Source organism: Sceloporus occidentalis, unplaced genomic scaffold, assembly GCF_023333645.1.
Source record: "Sceloporus occidentalis isolate IW3139 unplaced genomic scaffold, rSceOcc1.0.p SCAF_7, whole genome shotgun sequence".
Classification (NCBI taxonomy): domain Eukaryota; kingdom Metazoa; phylum Chordata; class Lepidosauria; order Squamata; family Phrynosomatidae; genus Sceloporus; species Sceloporus occidentalis.
This window is the reverse complement of record NW_028316987.1, coordinates 65,555,080-65,570,543: the sequence shown is the minus strand read 5'-3', so window position 1 is coordinate 65,570,543 and position 15,464 is coordinate 65,555,080. Positions and strand designations below refer to the sequence as shown.

Here is a 15,464-nt window from a genome sequence, read left to right as displayed (position 1 = left end):
GTCTATTTGTTATTTTTTGTTGTACTGAATTTTTAAATATAGTTTATTTTTAAACTATATTTTTAAAAATTGTTCTGATTGTTTTATCACTTTTTAACTTTTGTATTTTGTGAATTTTTAACTACTGGTATATGTTTTCTTTGCCCTGAGTCCCAAACTGGGGGAAAAGTGGAATAATAATAATAATAATAATAATAATAATAGTAATGATAATTGAGAAAGTTTGAGTTAAGAAGAAAAGCAGGCTAAACATGACGAAGGAAGGAAAGAAGTTGGTTGGAGACAGTGAATAGAGAAACTATTCTCTCCAGAATTGGTTCAGCATTTTGGATAGCAGCATTAAAGTTCAGACTAAACCCCAGAGTGGATTCTTCACCCAGCGGTATTGGGGCCAGCAGCTGCCACTATTATTACTGTTGCCTCAGTGCTATCAAGGATAAGATCCATCTCTCATAATCCTCTAAGCATTAATATGACTGTATTTTAAAAAGAATAATGTTGTCTCTTACATTAAAAAGAATTCCTATTTGGGGTTGGGATGATATCATTTCATAGGTTTCTGCTGAGTGTTTGGTTTGACTCTCATATGAAAAAAGAGCATCTTCCTTAACAAGTGGCATATGTAAAGTGGAGCACAGTGGAGATTTTGATTAAAATGTTGCTCAGTGGCCTTTCAGGCAAATTCAAAAATTATTTAATATTCTTTTCTGCACATACACGGGAAATGGCAAAGGCAATATTAATAAAAGAAGGCTTATAAGAGTGTAGAATCAGAGCACCAGCTCCTTGACAAAAGTTATTTACCTAGCTAGAGTTTCATTTCACAGTGAAGAGAAATTCTGTGATGCCCATATTATGCAGAGGCCTTAAAACTCTGTTAGACATTTTTAACCTACTCCAATTTATTCCAGGAAACTTTAATCCCTTACAGAATGAAGACTGCTGTGAATTTTTTTAAAAGTCATAATAATATACCAATGAGAAGACGAACCTGTAATGACGACATTGGTATTGGGCTTCAGAGTTTAGTTTAAATACGTTCTAAAAATGTAAAACCGAGGGCAAGAGTTAATAGGATATTTCATACAGTTAACATTTCAATCCTCTTCCAAATCTTTATAAATTCACTTGTATCACTGCCATTAGACACATTCTGACTGAGCAGTTCCCAGACTTCTAAACCAAAATGTTGCAAAGAAGCTCTGTCGGAGAATCTGTTCTCCCTCTTGTAACTCATTTGGTATTTTCATCACATCATCTGCAGTACCCAACAGTATAATGTGTTCCAAATTGAAAGGAATGTGAGCTGTTTGACATATCAGACATGATATAACTATATTATCTGCCATGGTATGATAGCTGACTAGCAGAAAAGAAGAAATAAAAACAAGTCTTTCCTAGAACCACAGCATAGAGAGCCAAAGCTCCATTTGAAGGGAACAGTTGCTTTACTCGATAAATCAGAATGAACCCCATCTAACCCAACACTCAAACTGTGGTTTTAAGCTTGGTATATAAAAAAAAATTGTCTTCATCCAGCAGAGCAACTGATAGAGAAATATCACATATAAACAACACCTAAAGGCAAAGGTGTCATTTTAGTTATTTTGGTTAAAAGATATCAGAAAATGGAACCTGCAACAAAATGTTGCAGTTAAAAATGACACCAATTTCTGCCAGCCATGCCCTCTGCCAGGATACTTTCTTCTTCCACTACCCTGCTTTTTCATTTCTCTATGAGACACATATTAAGTGTTCTGTAGTCCTTGAGCAGCCTCATTGGCCTATATTTTGGTGTGAAGTGGAAGGCACCTCCCTTAGATTTTCCTCCCCAAACCTTTCTTGCAATTCTGAAAACCTTGCATTGATTCCACATCTTGTGTGTGCAATGATAGCATTGCCCTCCCCCACACCATTATGAGGACTTGCTCTATGAGAACATTTTTTTCTATTATGACATGTAACAGAGCTTTCTTCCATGGATTTTTCTAATTCTTTTCCAAAAGTGTGGAAAATTCTTTTTGAAAAGTAGCTCAGCCACTAGTCTCGAACAGTGAGCACATCAGGTGGGCATGAATTCCATAAATGAATTATGTACAGGGGTAGCCAGTGGAACGGCTACTTCTGAAGTGGTGAAGCCACTATTGCAGAAGTGGTGAAGCCACAAGCTCCCATTCAACTCAGAGCAACTACAGGAAGAGCAGCAATAAAATCCAGAGCGGTGTTACTGCCCTCTCAGTGGAAAAGCAATTGGCCTTCTGAAATGGTGTGTGTTGGTTGTGTTATATTAGATATCTAAGGGACTACCCTTTGGGGTGGTCTGCAGCCGCCCCTTTACTGGCCAGATTGGGGCTGTGGCAACCTCATGCCACAACCCTGACCCAGCCTCTGGAAAACGCAAAAAGGAGCCTCAAAAAGCAACTGCTTTTTGCACCCTACAAGGGGTGCCATAGCTGTGGTGGTGCAGCTTTATGATGGCCCTTCAGCACTGCATCATGCAGATGTGAGCACCGGAGGTGTGTCATGATAGCATCCTGGGGGTGGGGTTAGGGTGTCCAGCATGAGGACTCCGAGTCCTGACTCAGCCCACAGGCTGGCACTTTCTGCCGGTCTGTATAGTCAGCCCTCCACATTTGCAGCTTTGACTTTTGCAGATTTGGTTATTCAAGGATTTGAGTAATATGTTATCTCCAGGACTCTCTAGGTCCTCCAGCATAACTCTGCTAGAAGTTGATCTTAGAGTCATAATGGAAAACCTAGAAATTCTTAGACAAAACACTTCTCTAGGCATTTGTAGGTCCTCCAGAGCAATTCTGTGGCCAATCTCTTGTGCATGTAGACCGTAGAGCTGCACCAGAGGACCTAGAGATTCCTAGAGATGTTCTTTGAGGTAAAAAAGTTAGTGTTTTTTATTTGTGGTTTTTCCACATTCACAGGGGCCCTGCACCACTACCCTCAGCAAATGTGGAGAGCCCACTGTAGTCTTCCAATAAGGAGGCTGGTTTTTAGTGGGCATCCCCAAGATCTTGCATAACAGACATAATTATGAATGTTTAACTCTGTCTTATCTTCTAACTCAGCTAAACTAAAACTACTTTAACAGGCAGTAGCTGCATGGAACAATGGAGGTCTCTTCTGCTGACAATTGGAGTGCAGGAGAATGATATTTCTAGCCCCCTCTCACCAGTGACCACCAATTTGACAGAAGCAGGAGCCCTGTTGCAACTCCTTGTTGCACAGCAGATTGCTGGTGGGAGGAACTGAAAATCCCTTCTGTTGCATCCTGATCACCAACAGACTAGATCACCATTGTTTGATGTGATTCCTGGCTGTCCATGTTGGTTTGGGGGGGACGGGTTTACAATAATAAAAACAGTGCTGTGAATGTGAATATACAACACAGCTAAACATGGAGTAGTTACAAATCGTAACTCTAGGTTACAAATCCATAGCTGTAATGTGGGATGCCAGTCAACCTGTTTTAATTCCAAGATGGGATGGTGGGTGGCGGCATGAATTCTTTCTAGTTCCTGCATTCATTTAGAATTTGTAATTAATGACAATGGTAATTTAATTCATACAGTACTTGTTTAAATGTGTTCCTGAGCAGCAGTCTCCAGAGGTGGGAATCACCCCAGCATCATCTTAGTAAAGAGTGATGAGAAGAACAGAATTCATTTAGCTGACAGCAAATTCACACCATCCTTCAATGCACCTATGTTATGCCATGCCATTATTCAACCAGATACAGTTCTGTTCTGCTGAAAGAGCATTCTGCATTTTGTTGCCCTCTAGTTGTTCTGGGCTCTAATCTGCCCCAGTCAGCATAGGCAATGGGCAGGTATAATGGGATAGAATCATAGAATCATAGAATAATAGAGTTGGAAGAGACCACAAGGGCCATCAGTCCAATCCCCTGCAATGCAGGAAATCTCAATCAAAGCATCCCCGACAGATGGCCATCCAGCTTCTGTTTAAAGACCTCCAATGAAGGAGACTCCATTACACTCCAAGGGAGTGTGTTCCACTGTCAAACAGCCCTTACTGTCAGGAAGTTCCTCCTAATGTTGAGGTGGAATCTCTTTTCCTGGAGCTTGCATCCATTGTTCTGGGTCCTAGTCTCTAGAGCAGCAGAAAACAAGCTTGCTACCTTCTCAATATGACATCCCTTCAAATATTTAAACAGGGATATCATATCACCTCTTAACCTTCTCTTCTCTGGGCTAAATATCCCCAGCTCCCTAAGTCGTTCCTCATAGGGCATGGTTTCCAGTTCCTTCACCATTTTAGCTGCCCTCCTTTGGACACGCTCCAGTTTCTCCACATCCTTTTAAAACTGTGGTACCCAGAACTGGACACAATATTCCAGGTGTGGCCTGACCAGAGCAGAATAGAATGGCACTATTACTTCCCAGGTTGGGGATGCAAGAGTGTCTAGAGGGCAGCAAGCAGTAAGGTGTGTGTATGTATATGTGTGTCAGAGAGGCTGTGTCTGAAGAAGACAAAAGCTTCATTGTCTGTAATGGCAAGACATACTTTTATATTCTTTTCATCTCTGAATCATGGCTTGATTTCTAAAATCTGTGTTCTCATTGTATGGGTCAAATGTAGTTGTACATTTTGAAGTGCATGGGCTCATCATGGCCAAACCTGTAGCCACATTGCAAGAAGCCTGTACAAAATGGATGTAATGTGGCCAAGGAGAAGATGGAATGTATTGTTCACAGTGTTTTGTTGTTTTGTGTGTTCAAGTAGTTTCTGACTTATGGTGACCCTAGAGTGGACCTATAATGGGGTTTTCTTGGAAAGAGTTGTTCCGAGGAGGTTTGCCATTGCCTTCCCCTCAGGCTGAGAGATGCGTCTTGCCCAAGGTCACCCAGTGGGTTTAATGACTGAGCTGGGAACTGAACCCAGATCTCCAGATTCATAGTCCAACACTCAAACTACTATTTCACACTGGCTCTGCCATTCACAGTGTTATTCAATGACACTGCAATTCACTAAATGCCATTGTGTTCACAGAGTTACGGAATGGAATTTAGTGAACTGCAGTGCCAAAGACACTAGCATTTATACACTGGATGGAATGCAGGCTGTTATTCTGTAGCCCTTGATGCAATATGCAAAACTCTCCCCCACATCTAGGAGAGGCTGCTGCTGGTGGTGGTTACTGATGTCCAGGGGAGATAGCAGGAAAGCAAGTCAACTGACGTAGCTCCAAAGGGAATGGACAGGAGGATGCACTCTGTCTGTGAACACACGCTCAATTTCTTTCTCCTCTGTGCCAAGACAAGCCAGTTTCTCCATGCTTGAATTGCCTCTTAACTCCCCCCCCCTCCCCACAAATAAGCAATAATAACAGTGGTGGCTCTTCCTGGAGCTTGACTGCCCAGTCTCTTGTACCCCATTGGGAAAAAAACAACAACACATTTGCTGGTGTGGATGCAGAACTGCAGGAGCAGAGTACTGTGCTAGGCCAAACTGTTGGAAGATCTTGTCCAAAAGCCCCTGGCTCTACTACACCAGTGAATAAAATGGAAAGACTTCAGGAAAGAGGTCTTCACTATCATTCTGGATTGTTTTCAAACTTATCTTTAGGTTTTGAAATTTCAGTAGGCAATTGTTTATATATAAAGGGTGTCTTTGAAGTAATGCCCCTAATGGGCTTTTGAGATAAATTACCCATCCCCCAGAGTCTCCTGGAGGGCAGGCTAATGCTCATGGAAAAGAACAAGCCCACACTGAGTTGTCACTGGGAAAATGTCTCCAGCCTTTAAAGGAATGCGACATCAAGACAGGAGTGTTCTCTTCAAGCTGTACAAAACTAGACAGACAGATCAATTCCCTAATCATGAAAACACACTCTGTCTTCTTAATATGCCCTTGGGCAAATTACACTCAGTCAAAATGCTGCTCCAAATAACAAACTATTGAACAGTGATTTTTCATTATTGATGAAACATGGGTCACCAAGTGAGAGAGTTACCAGATCATCTTACTTGCAGCAATTATCTCTAGCAACATTTTCAAAACTGCCAGGCACTCTGATCCTGAATATAGGTAGTGTTGTAGTGGTGCATTGTGTATTGAGTACCAGTAGATTCCTGGAAGAGGAAAGGGAGGCAGACCATGCTGTTGTAAGCAAATGAAAGTTCCATTATGATATAGTACTTTAAAATGTCCAGGGCACTGCTGTTTTTTATTTTTATTTAAAAGTAGCGGCATAGTATCTGTAAGAAGTCTAGAATCGTGCTTGGTGAATTATACTTGCAGTCTGCTCTCATTCTATCTATACAACAAAGCAGCAAGTGTGACTCCCTCTCTCTTAGAATTTCTACTTTGTGTGCACAGTAATGAAAACAACACAGTCACTGCTCTCTTTATAACACAATCAAGCATCACATAGCAATTCATAGTGTTGCACTTGAGGGAGAATTAGGGGAACTTTGAAAGGCCACATGTGTGTTTGCAAGCCCATACCACAAAAGAAAGCATAATGCTGCAATGTCAGGAGATGCAGAGGAGTATGCTTTTTCTAAAAGTGTGGAACATGGGGGAAATACCCAGAAAATTAAGAGGAAAATGTCAGGACAATAGCTAGGGAATATGTGTTCTGTTCCAGTGAGCCACATGTTCAAATACTAAAATAAAATACTAGTTCAAATTGTTCCTGAGTCACTGTTTGCAGTAGGGAGTTTGCATTACCCATGTGTATAATTCTATCCAGGTTCTTTCCAAAATTTTATTTTTGTAACAGTGAGGTTGGTTTCATAAATGAGCTAGTCTTTCCATTCCAAATTAGCTTTTTGGTGCTCCATCCTATAACAAACTAAATTGTTGTTTAGTTATTGTAAGCTGCCTTGGATCCCAGCATGGGAGAAAAGTGGGATATAAAACAAACAAACATTCATGGGGTGCAGTTAACATTCAGATAGATGTCTTAGCAATGACATGATAGTCAGAGATTAAATATACAGTATTTTTGAAAGGCAACATAACACCCTGAAATGGCTACTAGAACTTTCTATTTTTTCTGCAGTTGCAAGGCTATAGAAACTGGCAGTTTGATTACCTAAGTTCATATTCTGCTGACAGATTCATGCAACATTGGCACATTTCACTTTAAAAGCCACCTTCCCCCTCCTAATTTGCTCCTGCTCCCAATATGCCGCTTAAAAATTATATTCTAAGTCTTTCTTCCTCTCACTGTGACATCTTCATTGCTGCTTCATTAACTGGTGCACCATCAGTGCATTTCATTACAGCCTCTCTCCTCACTCACTGTGCTGATCGCAGACACAGATACAAACCAGCTATCAAATGCTAGGTGGTATTTATCTTCCTCGCAATTCAAAAGAAGGGAAAATTGGCTAAATCATCCCAGGGGCAAACATAACCATATTTGTCTCTCTCCATCATCCTGTTCCCTCCAGCAGCTGGAGGGATATTTAGTTAGGAACAGTTGTTGAGCTCTGTATGGGTGTGTGTTTTAATCATCCTGAAAAGATTCCAGGTTTTGAGACAGTCCATATCGCATCCCTTTGGGAAAGTGAGATCTGATCTGAAGCAGTTCTCAGTGAAGCAGCCAGAAAATAAGTTGAGTGATTGCCAGTGAAGGAAAAGATCTCCCTGTTTGCTTACAAAGGCCTTGGCATTTTCAGAAAACAGGCCTCTTTGAATTTTTTCTCAAAAAAAAAAAAAAAAAAAAAGAAAAAGAAAGAAAGAAAAGAGGAGGCTCTGTGAACAAATAGGGATGAGAAAATCTGTCAGTTCTATTTTTCTTGTGTTCCTCAGAAACACACTAGCATTTTCTTATTCCATCCAATTTTGGTATTGAGCTATAAAACTCTCCTTCCCCCACCAGCTTTCCTTCACACATACTCCTCATCCAGGCAAACATACACATTTTCATGGATTTTTTTTCCTGTTGTACACATTTTGTAAACTTTTTTCTCCTATAGACCAAAGCAGATATAGATATTGGCACACATTTTAAAAAGTTGAACACATTTCAGCTGTGCACATTTTTTCTTACTTAAACTGCAGCTTGATTTCCAAGTAGAGATGCACTTCATCCTGTTGTTAGTCTCAGGAGTTGCAAAGTGGATCTTTTTATTAAAAAATTCCAAACTGAAAATATTTTGTTTCCATTCCCCATAAGTAATCAGAATGCGGGGAGTAGTGATAAATCAGTATTCTAGTGTTGACCAAAGTGGTCCTCACATTCTTGGATATAAGGAATTAATCTGCATCATTAGTTTCTAACCATAACCATACAACATATGTACTCAAAAGTAAGTCCCATTAAATTCAGTGGGATTTTTTTTTTTTGCAGGTAAGAGTCTATGGACTCCAGGAGACATCTAGAACCTTGCTTTTCATGCCAGTGTATTTTAAACCTTTATGTGAAAAAAAAGTCTTCACTCCTTTTGAGTATGTGCCTTCAAGTCTCATGTTGATTTATGATGACCCCATGAATTTCTTAGGCAGAGGTGGTTTTATTTGTTGCTTCCTCCTTCTCACATATGAAGAAAGAGAGAGAAAGGGGAACACATTTGGGTTGCCATGGCTCATTCCTTCAGTTTTGTCTGAACCAGATCAATGAGATCTGCTTAAGAAGGGATAAAGGTAGACATGAGTGAGGAACCAGGTAACACGAGGTAGTCTTGAAAAGTATATAAATGAAGCTGTCTTGAAAAGACTTGATTGAAGAAAAATGGTTTCAATAAAACTTTTAAAATAGCAGAAGGCCATATGAAGAAAAAAGGAGATTAATCTGTTCCATTTAATGTAGATATCTCAAGTTGGAGGTGGTTTCAAAGATTAGCAGAATGTGTGAATGCATCTTATATAAAAGAAGACAAATTCATAACAATACCTTTAAAAGGGAGATACACTTTGACCTGTTACAGACAGCCAAAATAAAGCTGCTTCGAGTCACAGTGGAGGTATGGTGTTTCAATGATGCATGCGTCCTAAGAGTCCAGAAGTCACACCAAAGCCATGCTCCAGCCCTAAGGACTGGAGTGTGGCTTTGGTGTGGCTTCTGGACTCTTAGGATGCATGCATCATTGAAACACCATACCTCCACTGTGACTCGAAGCAGCTTTATTTTGGCTGTCTGTAACAGGCCATTGCTTCCTTTTTGTAGTTTACATGTGTATGTATAGATATATTTTGCAGGAAAATGTTTTAAATATTGACAAAATGCTTGAAAATTCACCGGAACTTGCAATCTGTTTGAAAAGAATGGAATAGGTTTTTATGCACATCCATGTTTAAACTGGTCTTTCTCTTTCTCTTTTTGCAGGTTACATGTGCAAATTTAACCAGTGGTGGAAAATCAGAAATTCTTAAAACAAGCAGTTCCAAATCCACACTAAAGCACATATGGACAGAAAGCAGCAAAGACTTATCTATCAGCCGGCTGCTCTCACAGACTTTTCGTGGCAAAGAAAATGATACAGATTTGAGCCTGAGATATGATGCCCCAGAAACATATTCTGAGCAAGATCTCTGGGACTGGTTGAGGAACTCCACAGACCTTCAAGAACCTCGGCCCAGAGCAAAGAGACGACCTATTGTCAAGACTGGGAAGTTTAAGAAAATGTTTGGCTGGGGTGATTTTCATTCCAACATCAAGACAGTCAAGCTAAACCTGTTGATAACTGGGAAAATAGTTGACCATGGCAATGGGACGTTCAGTGTTTACTTCAGGCATAATTCAACTGGCCAAGGGAATGTATCAGTGAGCTTGGTCCCCCCGACCAAAATAGTGGAGTTTGACTTGGCACAACAAACAGTGATTGATGCCAAAGATTCCAAGTCTTTCAACTGCCGCATTGAATATGAGAAGGTAGACAAGGCCACCAAGAACACGCTCTGCAACTACGACCCTTCAAAAACATGTTATCAGGAGCAGACCCAAAGTCACGTCTCATGGCTTTGCTCCAAGCCCTTTAAAGTAATCTGTATTTACATTTCCTTTTATAGTACAGATTATAAACTAGTACAGAAAGTGTGTCCTGATTACAACTACCACAGCGACACACCTTACTTTCCCTCAGGTTGAAGCAGAACATGTGTCTGAGACTGGATCCTGAGGAATAAATAAATAATAATAAATAATAATAATAATTACAAAAACATAAAAGAGGTCATATGACAGGGCTGTTACCTCAAAGAAGAAGGCCACAACTATTGCCTGGAATGTGTCTACGCTCTGCTGCTGATGTCAACTGGCTGCAAACATGTTAGTGGAAACCAATTTAATGTCATTTCTGCCCAGTCAGCTTCATGTATCTCAGTCCAGTTGTAAATCACAATGGATTTTAAATAATGCCGTACACAGTTTCTCTCTCTATCTCCTTCCCCCTCTTTGCAGCTTGCATCTATTGAGATTCCTGTTAAGAGGGCTTTCATTGTCTGATGTATAATGTTTCAGGATAACCTATCATCAAGCAAAAAGGATTAACTAGACAGAGAATGGTTTCTTAACAAAGACTGTATGGAAATCTCCTTTTTAAGTCTTGAATACATGATAATCAATAATCCCCACTCATGCATTCTATCATTTGGAGTAGCTGTACTGGTAAATAATACTGTGTAGGAGTAAATGCTTGTTAAAATGGGGGTGGGGGGATTGTGTGTCTAGAGTTCAGTATTTCTCTTTATATGAACACAACAAAGTATCGTGACTTTTCTACAGCACACAGTGGGCACATTCGAGGTTGTGTAAGGTGGTCCTTTTTCTGCTGAGGAAGCCTGTGAACTAATAAAGATGAGCAAACATTTGGAATTTACACGTGAACAGACCTTCTGCTTTTGTAGTTGGGCACTTGTCACTGCAAACATGTAGAGTCAACTGAGACCACCAAGATGTCCTTCAGTCGCCGTGTAAGAAAGAAAAAAATGCCTGCTAGGCAACATGTAAGTTGTAAGTGTCTGTCTTATCTTTATTACACAATATTGTAACAAATTCAATATCCTAGTCTTCATTTGTATGAATGGTTTGTATTGTACATAGTTTAACCTGTGTTATTTGAGCTGCTTATTAATATTAACTTGTAATTGTCTCTCTGCTTGTTATTGGTTAAAAACAAAAACAAGGGAAATGAGGAATCCATTTTATCAATGTAGCTGTAAACTCCATTTAAGAAGACAGAATTCTGTACAAAGCATTTATTCAGCTGAAGTATTGTTGGAAGCTATACACTTACAACATTTACAATCTGTCTGTATTTAGATCTTTTATTTCCAGGTGAAAAACGATTGAAATGTATATAAAAATAAAATACTTAAATTTGAGTTTCAATATGCACTCTGTAAGATGGTGGTTTAGCCCTAATGCAAGACTGAGTCAGCAAGGGGAGTAGGTGGCATTTTTTGCTACAAACCATATACTGAAGATTTGTAGGTCTGGCCTCCTCTACTACCCACCCAAGATGTGGTTGTGTGCTACAGACTAGGTTTTTTATTATTATGTAGGATTTTGTATCACTTTTCAACACCTGAAGTAGTTTATGATTCCTGTATCACGTACCTTCATAATACTCCTATGGGTTAAATTAGATGGAAGTCATATGGCAAACTTAGCATGATGAGAGCAGGATTGTTTGTCAAAATAAGATTTGTGCCATTTTCAGAATATAGCTTTGTGGGGAAGTAAATTAAGATGCTGCCCCCAATGTGAATTCTGTCCTCTTACAATGAAAATTTATTTTAGTCCTCAAATTTCCAGCCTTGCAGTAACTTAAAACTTAAATGAAACATTTAGAAATACAGTTTAAGCATCCAAAGGGAAAGGACAAGAAAAGTGACCAAGGGAATATGAACACAGCATCTATAAACATGGTTAAATGTGAATGATTTTTAGTCACTTTCTGCAATGCTAGAAATTTGGGGCCTCAATGGGGAGAAGAATTCTTATGGGGGCAATGCCTTCATTTTTCACTTCCTCCATAGCTAAACCCCCAAGATGGGTGAAAAATTTAAAATGTAGTCTGTGCATGATGTGAGACTGATAGGACCAGTGCACAATGGTTCCAGTGAACAATGGTCCCATTGTACATTAGGATGCTAACTGTGAAGTGCCAATATACATCAGTAGAACCTGATGCATATCAGGGCACCTTTGCTAGTGTCCTGTTATGCATCTTTGAAATCCATCAACAAGATTTCTTAGCACCTCTGCTACAATCCAGTTTAGACATACAGTTGCATAATGTAGACTGTCATAGAGGATTCCAGCCATTACTTTCTGAACTACTACACCGTGAATCCCTGGTGAGTATAAGCACTGACTATTCTGGGCATTGTAGTACAAAACCTCCAGGAACGTTTCCATGTTCTGAGGACTGATTTTCAAAAGCAAATGGCAGAAAGTGAAGGATTATTATCTTCTCATGCTATTCTTTGCATCTATCTGGTCTGTTAGCTTAGCCATGCAAGCTTTTTTCAGTGCTGCTACTTGAGTTCCATTTATGTAGAGACAATGTCAAGGACTGTGCCTGGTGCCTTCTGTATACAAAACATGTATTCTGCTAGTGAGTAGAAGTCTTGATTTATTTATCTGTCTCTACCAAGACTGAACTGAACATGGCTGAATCAATGGAAATTCTAAAGTTCTTCCCCCATTCACCTTGTTTCAAAAAACCACAATAGCAATGGATGCTGGAGAAGAAATGCATAGCTGAAAGTATAATAGAGAAAGTTCTACTTAAGCAGTGTGTGGATGTATCTACCAGTTGTTGTTTTTACTAGACAAAGCTCTGTAGCCTATTTTCATACCAGTAGGAATATGTGGGGGAGCCAGTGTGGTGTAGTAATATTAGTGTAGGATGGTAATATGAGTAGTAACATAAGTGTCTGGGAGACCAAGGTTTGTCTCCCTGTTTGACCATGGACACTAGATGACCTTGGGGAAGTCACACATTCTCATCCTTAGAAGAAGCCAATGGCAAATCCTCTTTGAACAAATCTTGCCAAGAAAACCTTGTGATAAGATCACCTTAGGTTGCCATTAGTTAGCATACAATGAAAGTAGGGATATACAGATCTGCCAATTTCAATTTCTCCTGATTATTACTTATCCCAATTTTTTAATACAGTTCATCCTGAAATTTTTCAGAATTTTCTTAATCTTTGCATGCAGATTGATACACCTTTTGTGTGTGTTCCTCCTTTTGCATGTACTTTTGTAAGCAATTTCCACATCTTTCGCAAGCAATTTTCCTAACGAAAATTCACAAATATATGTTTTTTTGGGGTGTTCCTATCCCCCCTTTTATAATGCTTATGTGCATTTGTGAAGTAGTATGAAAACTTGGTTTCAAAATTTGCTTTCCTAGCAATTTTGTAATGGAGTTCTCCATTACAGTCCATCTGAACCAGCAACGTTGGGTACAGTGGAAAGTACTAAGAAAAAAGGAAGACATTACAGCTGGATTGATTCAATCAGCGAAATAATGGCCCTGAGCTACAAGACCTGATCATGGCTATTGATGACCAGGGCTCTTGGAAATCTCTCATTCATAGGATCATCATATGTTGAAGGTGACTTTGTGGCAAATAACAACAAATGTGCATTTTTATTTATTGGCAGGCAAATTTTGAAGGATAGCCACATTTTGCATATTGATTCACAAGTGCAAAATTAGCTAATTTTACATTAAAATGCAATCCAAACAAATTTCTTCTCTATTCCTACCCCTGCCTCCCACTCTTTGGTTGGTTACTATGTCGGCTGTCATAATCCTGAGAAGGTAGTGTGGATACTTTAGTAGGCCTTGATACAATACGAGTTTACAGGTAGAGTGAATTCCTGGAAGAATCACCAGTATTTTACAATTGCTGTTTTCTCACAGGACCTTAGCTGACTGCTCAGAGGAGAGAGCAAAACCCTGGAGCGCATTTTTAGCTAAGATGTATTACAGGTACGAGGAGTAACTTTGCCTATTGGTGTGTGTGTGTGTGTGTGTGTGTGTATTTAAGCAGGCAATACCCTTTAGTTTTTTCCAGAAGCTTTGTCTGGAATATCTTGAAAGGTTGAGAAAGACATGGAAGGTCTAGGCTACTTGGACATATACTGAACATCTTTTTCCAACAGTTTCTTTTTTAAGTTTGAACCTTTCTCATAATAGTTGATGCTTTAGAAATTATAAAGTGAGGTTGATAAAAGGATTGGTAACTGAAAGTACTCTTGCCATCATGGAGTTTGGTTTTAGTTATTTAAATCCCCTTCCAGTGCCATGTTTGGTCCATTTGAGCAATTGGACACTACCCCATCCACAACGTCTGGCTCAGTTTACTCCTTATTAGCTGTTCCTGCCTGCTTTTTTACCTACAACCAGTCAGTTGCATGGCACACTTCCCCCTGCAACAAAAAATAATTATCAGTGTGGAAGCCTAGTGAACCAGCATACGGCCATATTCTTCAATTCAGTTAAGCATTAAATAACAAAAACTGGTATCCTTGCAAATGGGGAAGAAGAGGAGAAGCCAGTACTAGTTGGCTCTGATCGGTTGACTTTGACATCACCTTCAATTGGCCGCTCTTCCCTACTAATCCTGCACCTGTCTACCTTTTACCCCTGTTCTTTTCCTGGAATTGGTAGATTCCACAGCACACATTACAGTCTGTTTACCAGCATCCTGGCCATTTCTGGACCTGATTCTATGCAGTCAGTAAAATGATTTGCCTAAGCATACAAACTTAAAAGTCAGTGATTCAGACAGGAAATGTGCTAGCTGCATATCAAATGAATTCATTAGTTAAGCTTCCAAATGAATTTGGAAATGAATATATAAACATTTATCTAGGAATAATGATCTGCATGTTGATGTTATTTTTGTAGCAATTGTCTCATGTTATGCTAGTACTCAAACTGCAAAGCAGTCTGTTTCTTAATTCTGATTTTTTTAAAAAAATATTTACTGGTCATTTAATACATTTAGATTTTTTTTTTAAATAGTTCCACTTAGTTTTGGTCTGTGTAGTAATTTTTGTCATTACAACCACTCTTTTGCAGTTCTTCAAGTTGAATGAGCCTGAGATATTACTTTAGGGACTCAGGATTACAATTCCGAGCATTCATCAACCAGCATGGCTGTTTTCTATGCTGGTTGAGGAGGATGCAGGGAGTTATAGTCTCAAAAGTAATTTCCCCAAGCTCTGCCTCTCCTCCCCCCATTGGATTGATACTGACTATACTAGCCTTGATTGATTCATTTCCACTTAAAATTACCCTGTCTGGTAAAACTAACTCTAGGTATATTTCACATTAAATATACTGATGTGAAAGCCCTACATGTTTATATAATCCTTGGAATCATAGAATCATAGGGTTGAACTTAACCAAAAGAACATATTGACTCACCGAGTGCTGGTATTGATCAGTCTTTGCACTGACACATCATATATCCAAACAATATTCTTTAGTAAAGCAGGACTATTAAACTTGTAC

General features: G+C 39.3%; 1 protein-coding gene across 1 annotated transcript in view; it reads left to right on the top strand.

The window, feature by feature from the left end:
* The window catches only part of NXPH1 (neurexophilin 1), a 215,198-nt gene extending 200,422 nt beyond the window's left edge, over positions 1-14,776 (top strand). Inside the window, exon 3 of the mRNA XM_089533166.1 lies at positions 9,311-14,776. Within this exon, the coding sequence (XP_089389292.1) occupies positions 9,311-10,072 (762 nt within the window). The 3' untranslated portion in view covers positions 10,073-14,776. The remainder of the gene's footprint in view (positions 1-9,310) is intronic.
* The last annotated feature ends 688 nt before the right edge of the window (positions 14,777-15,464 follow it).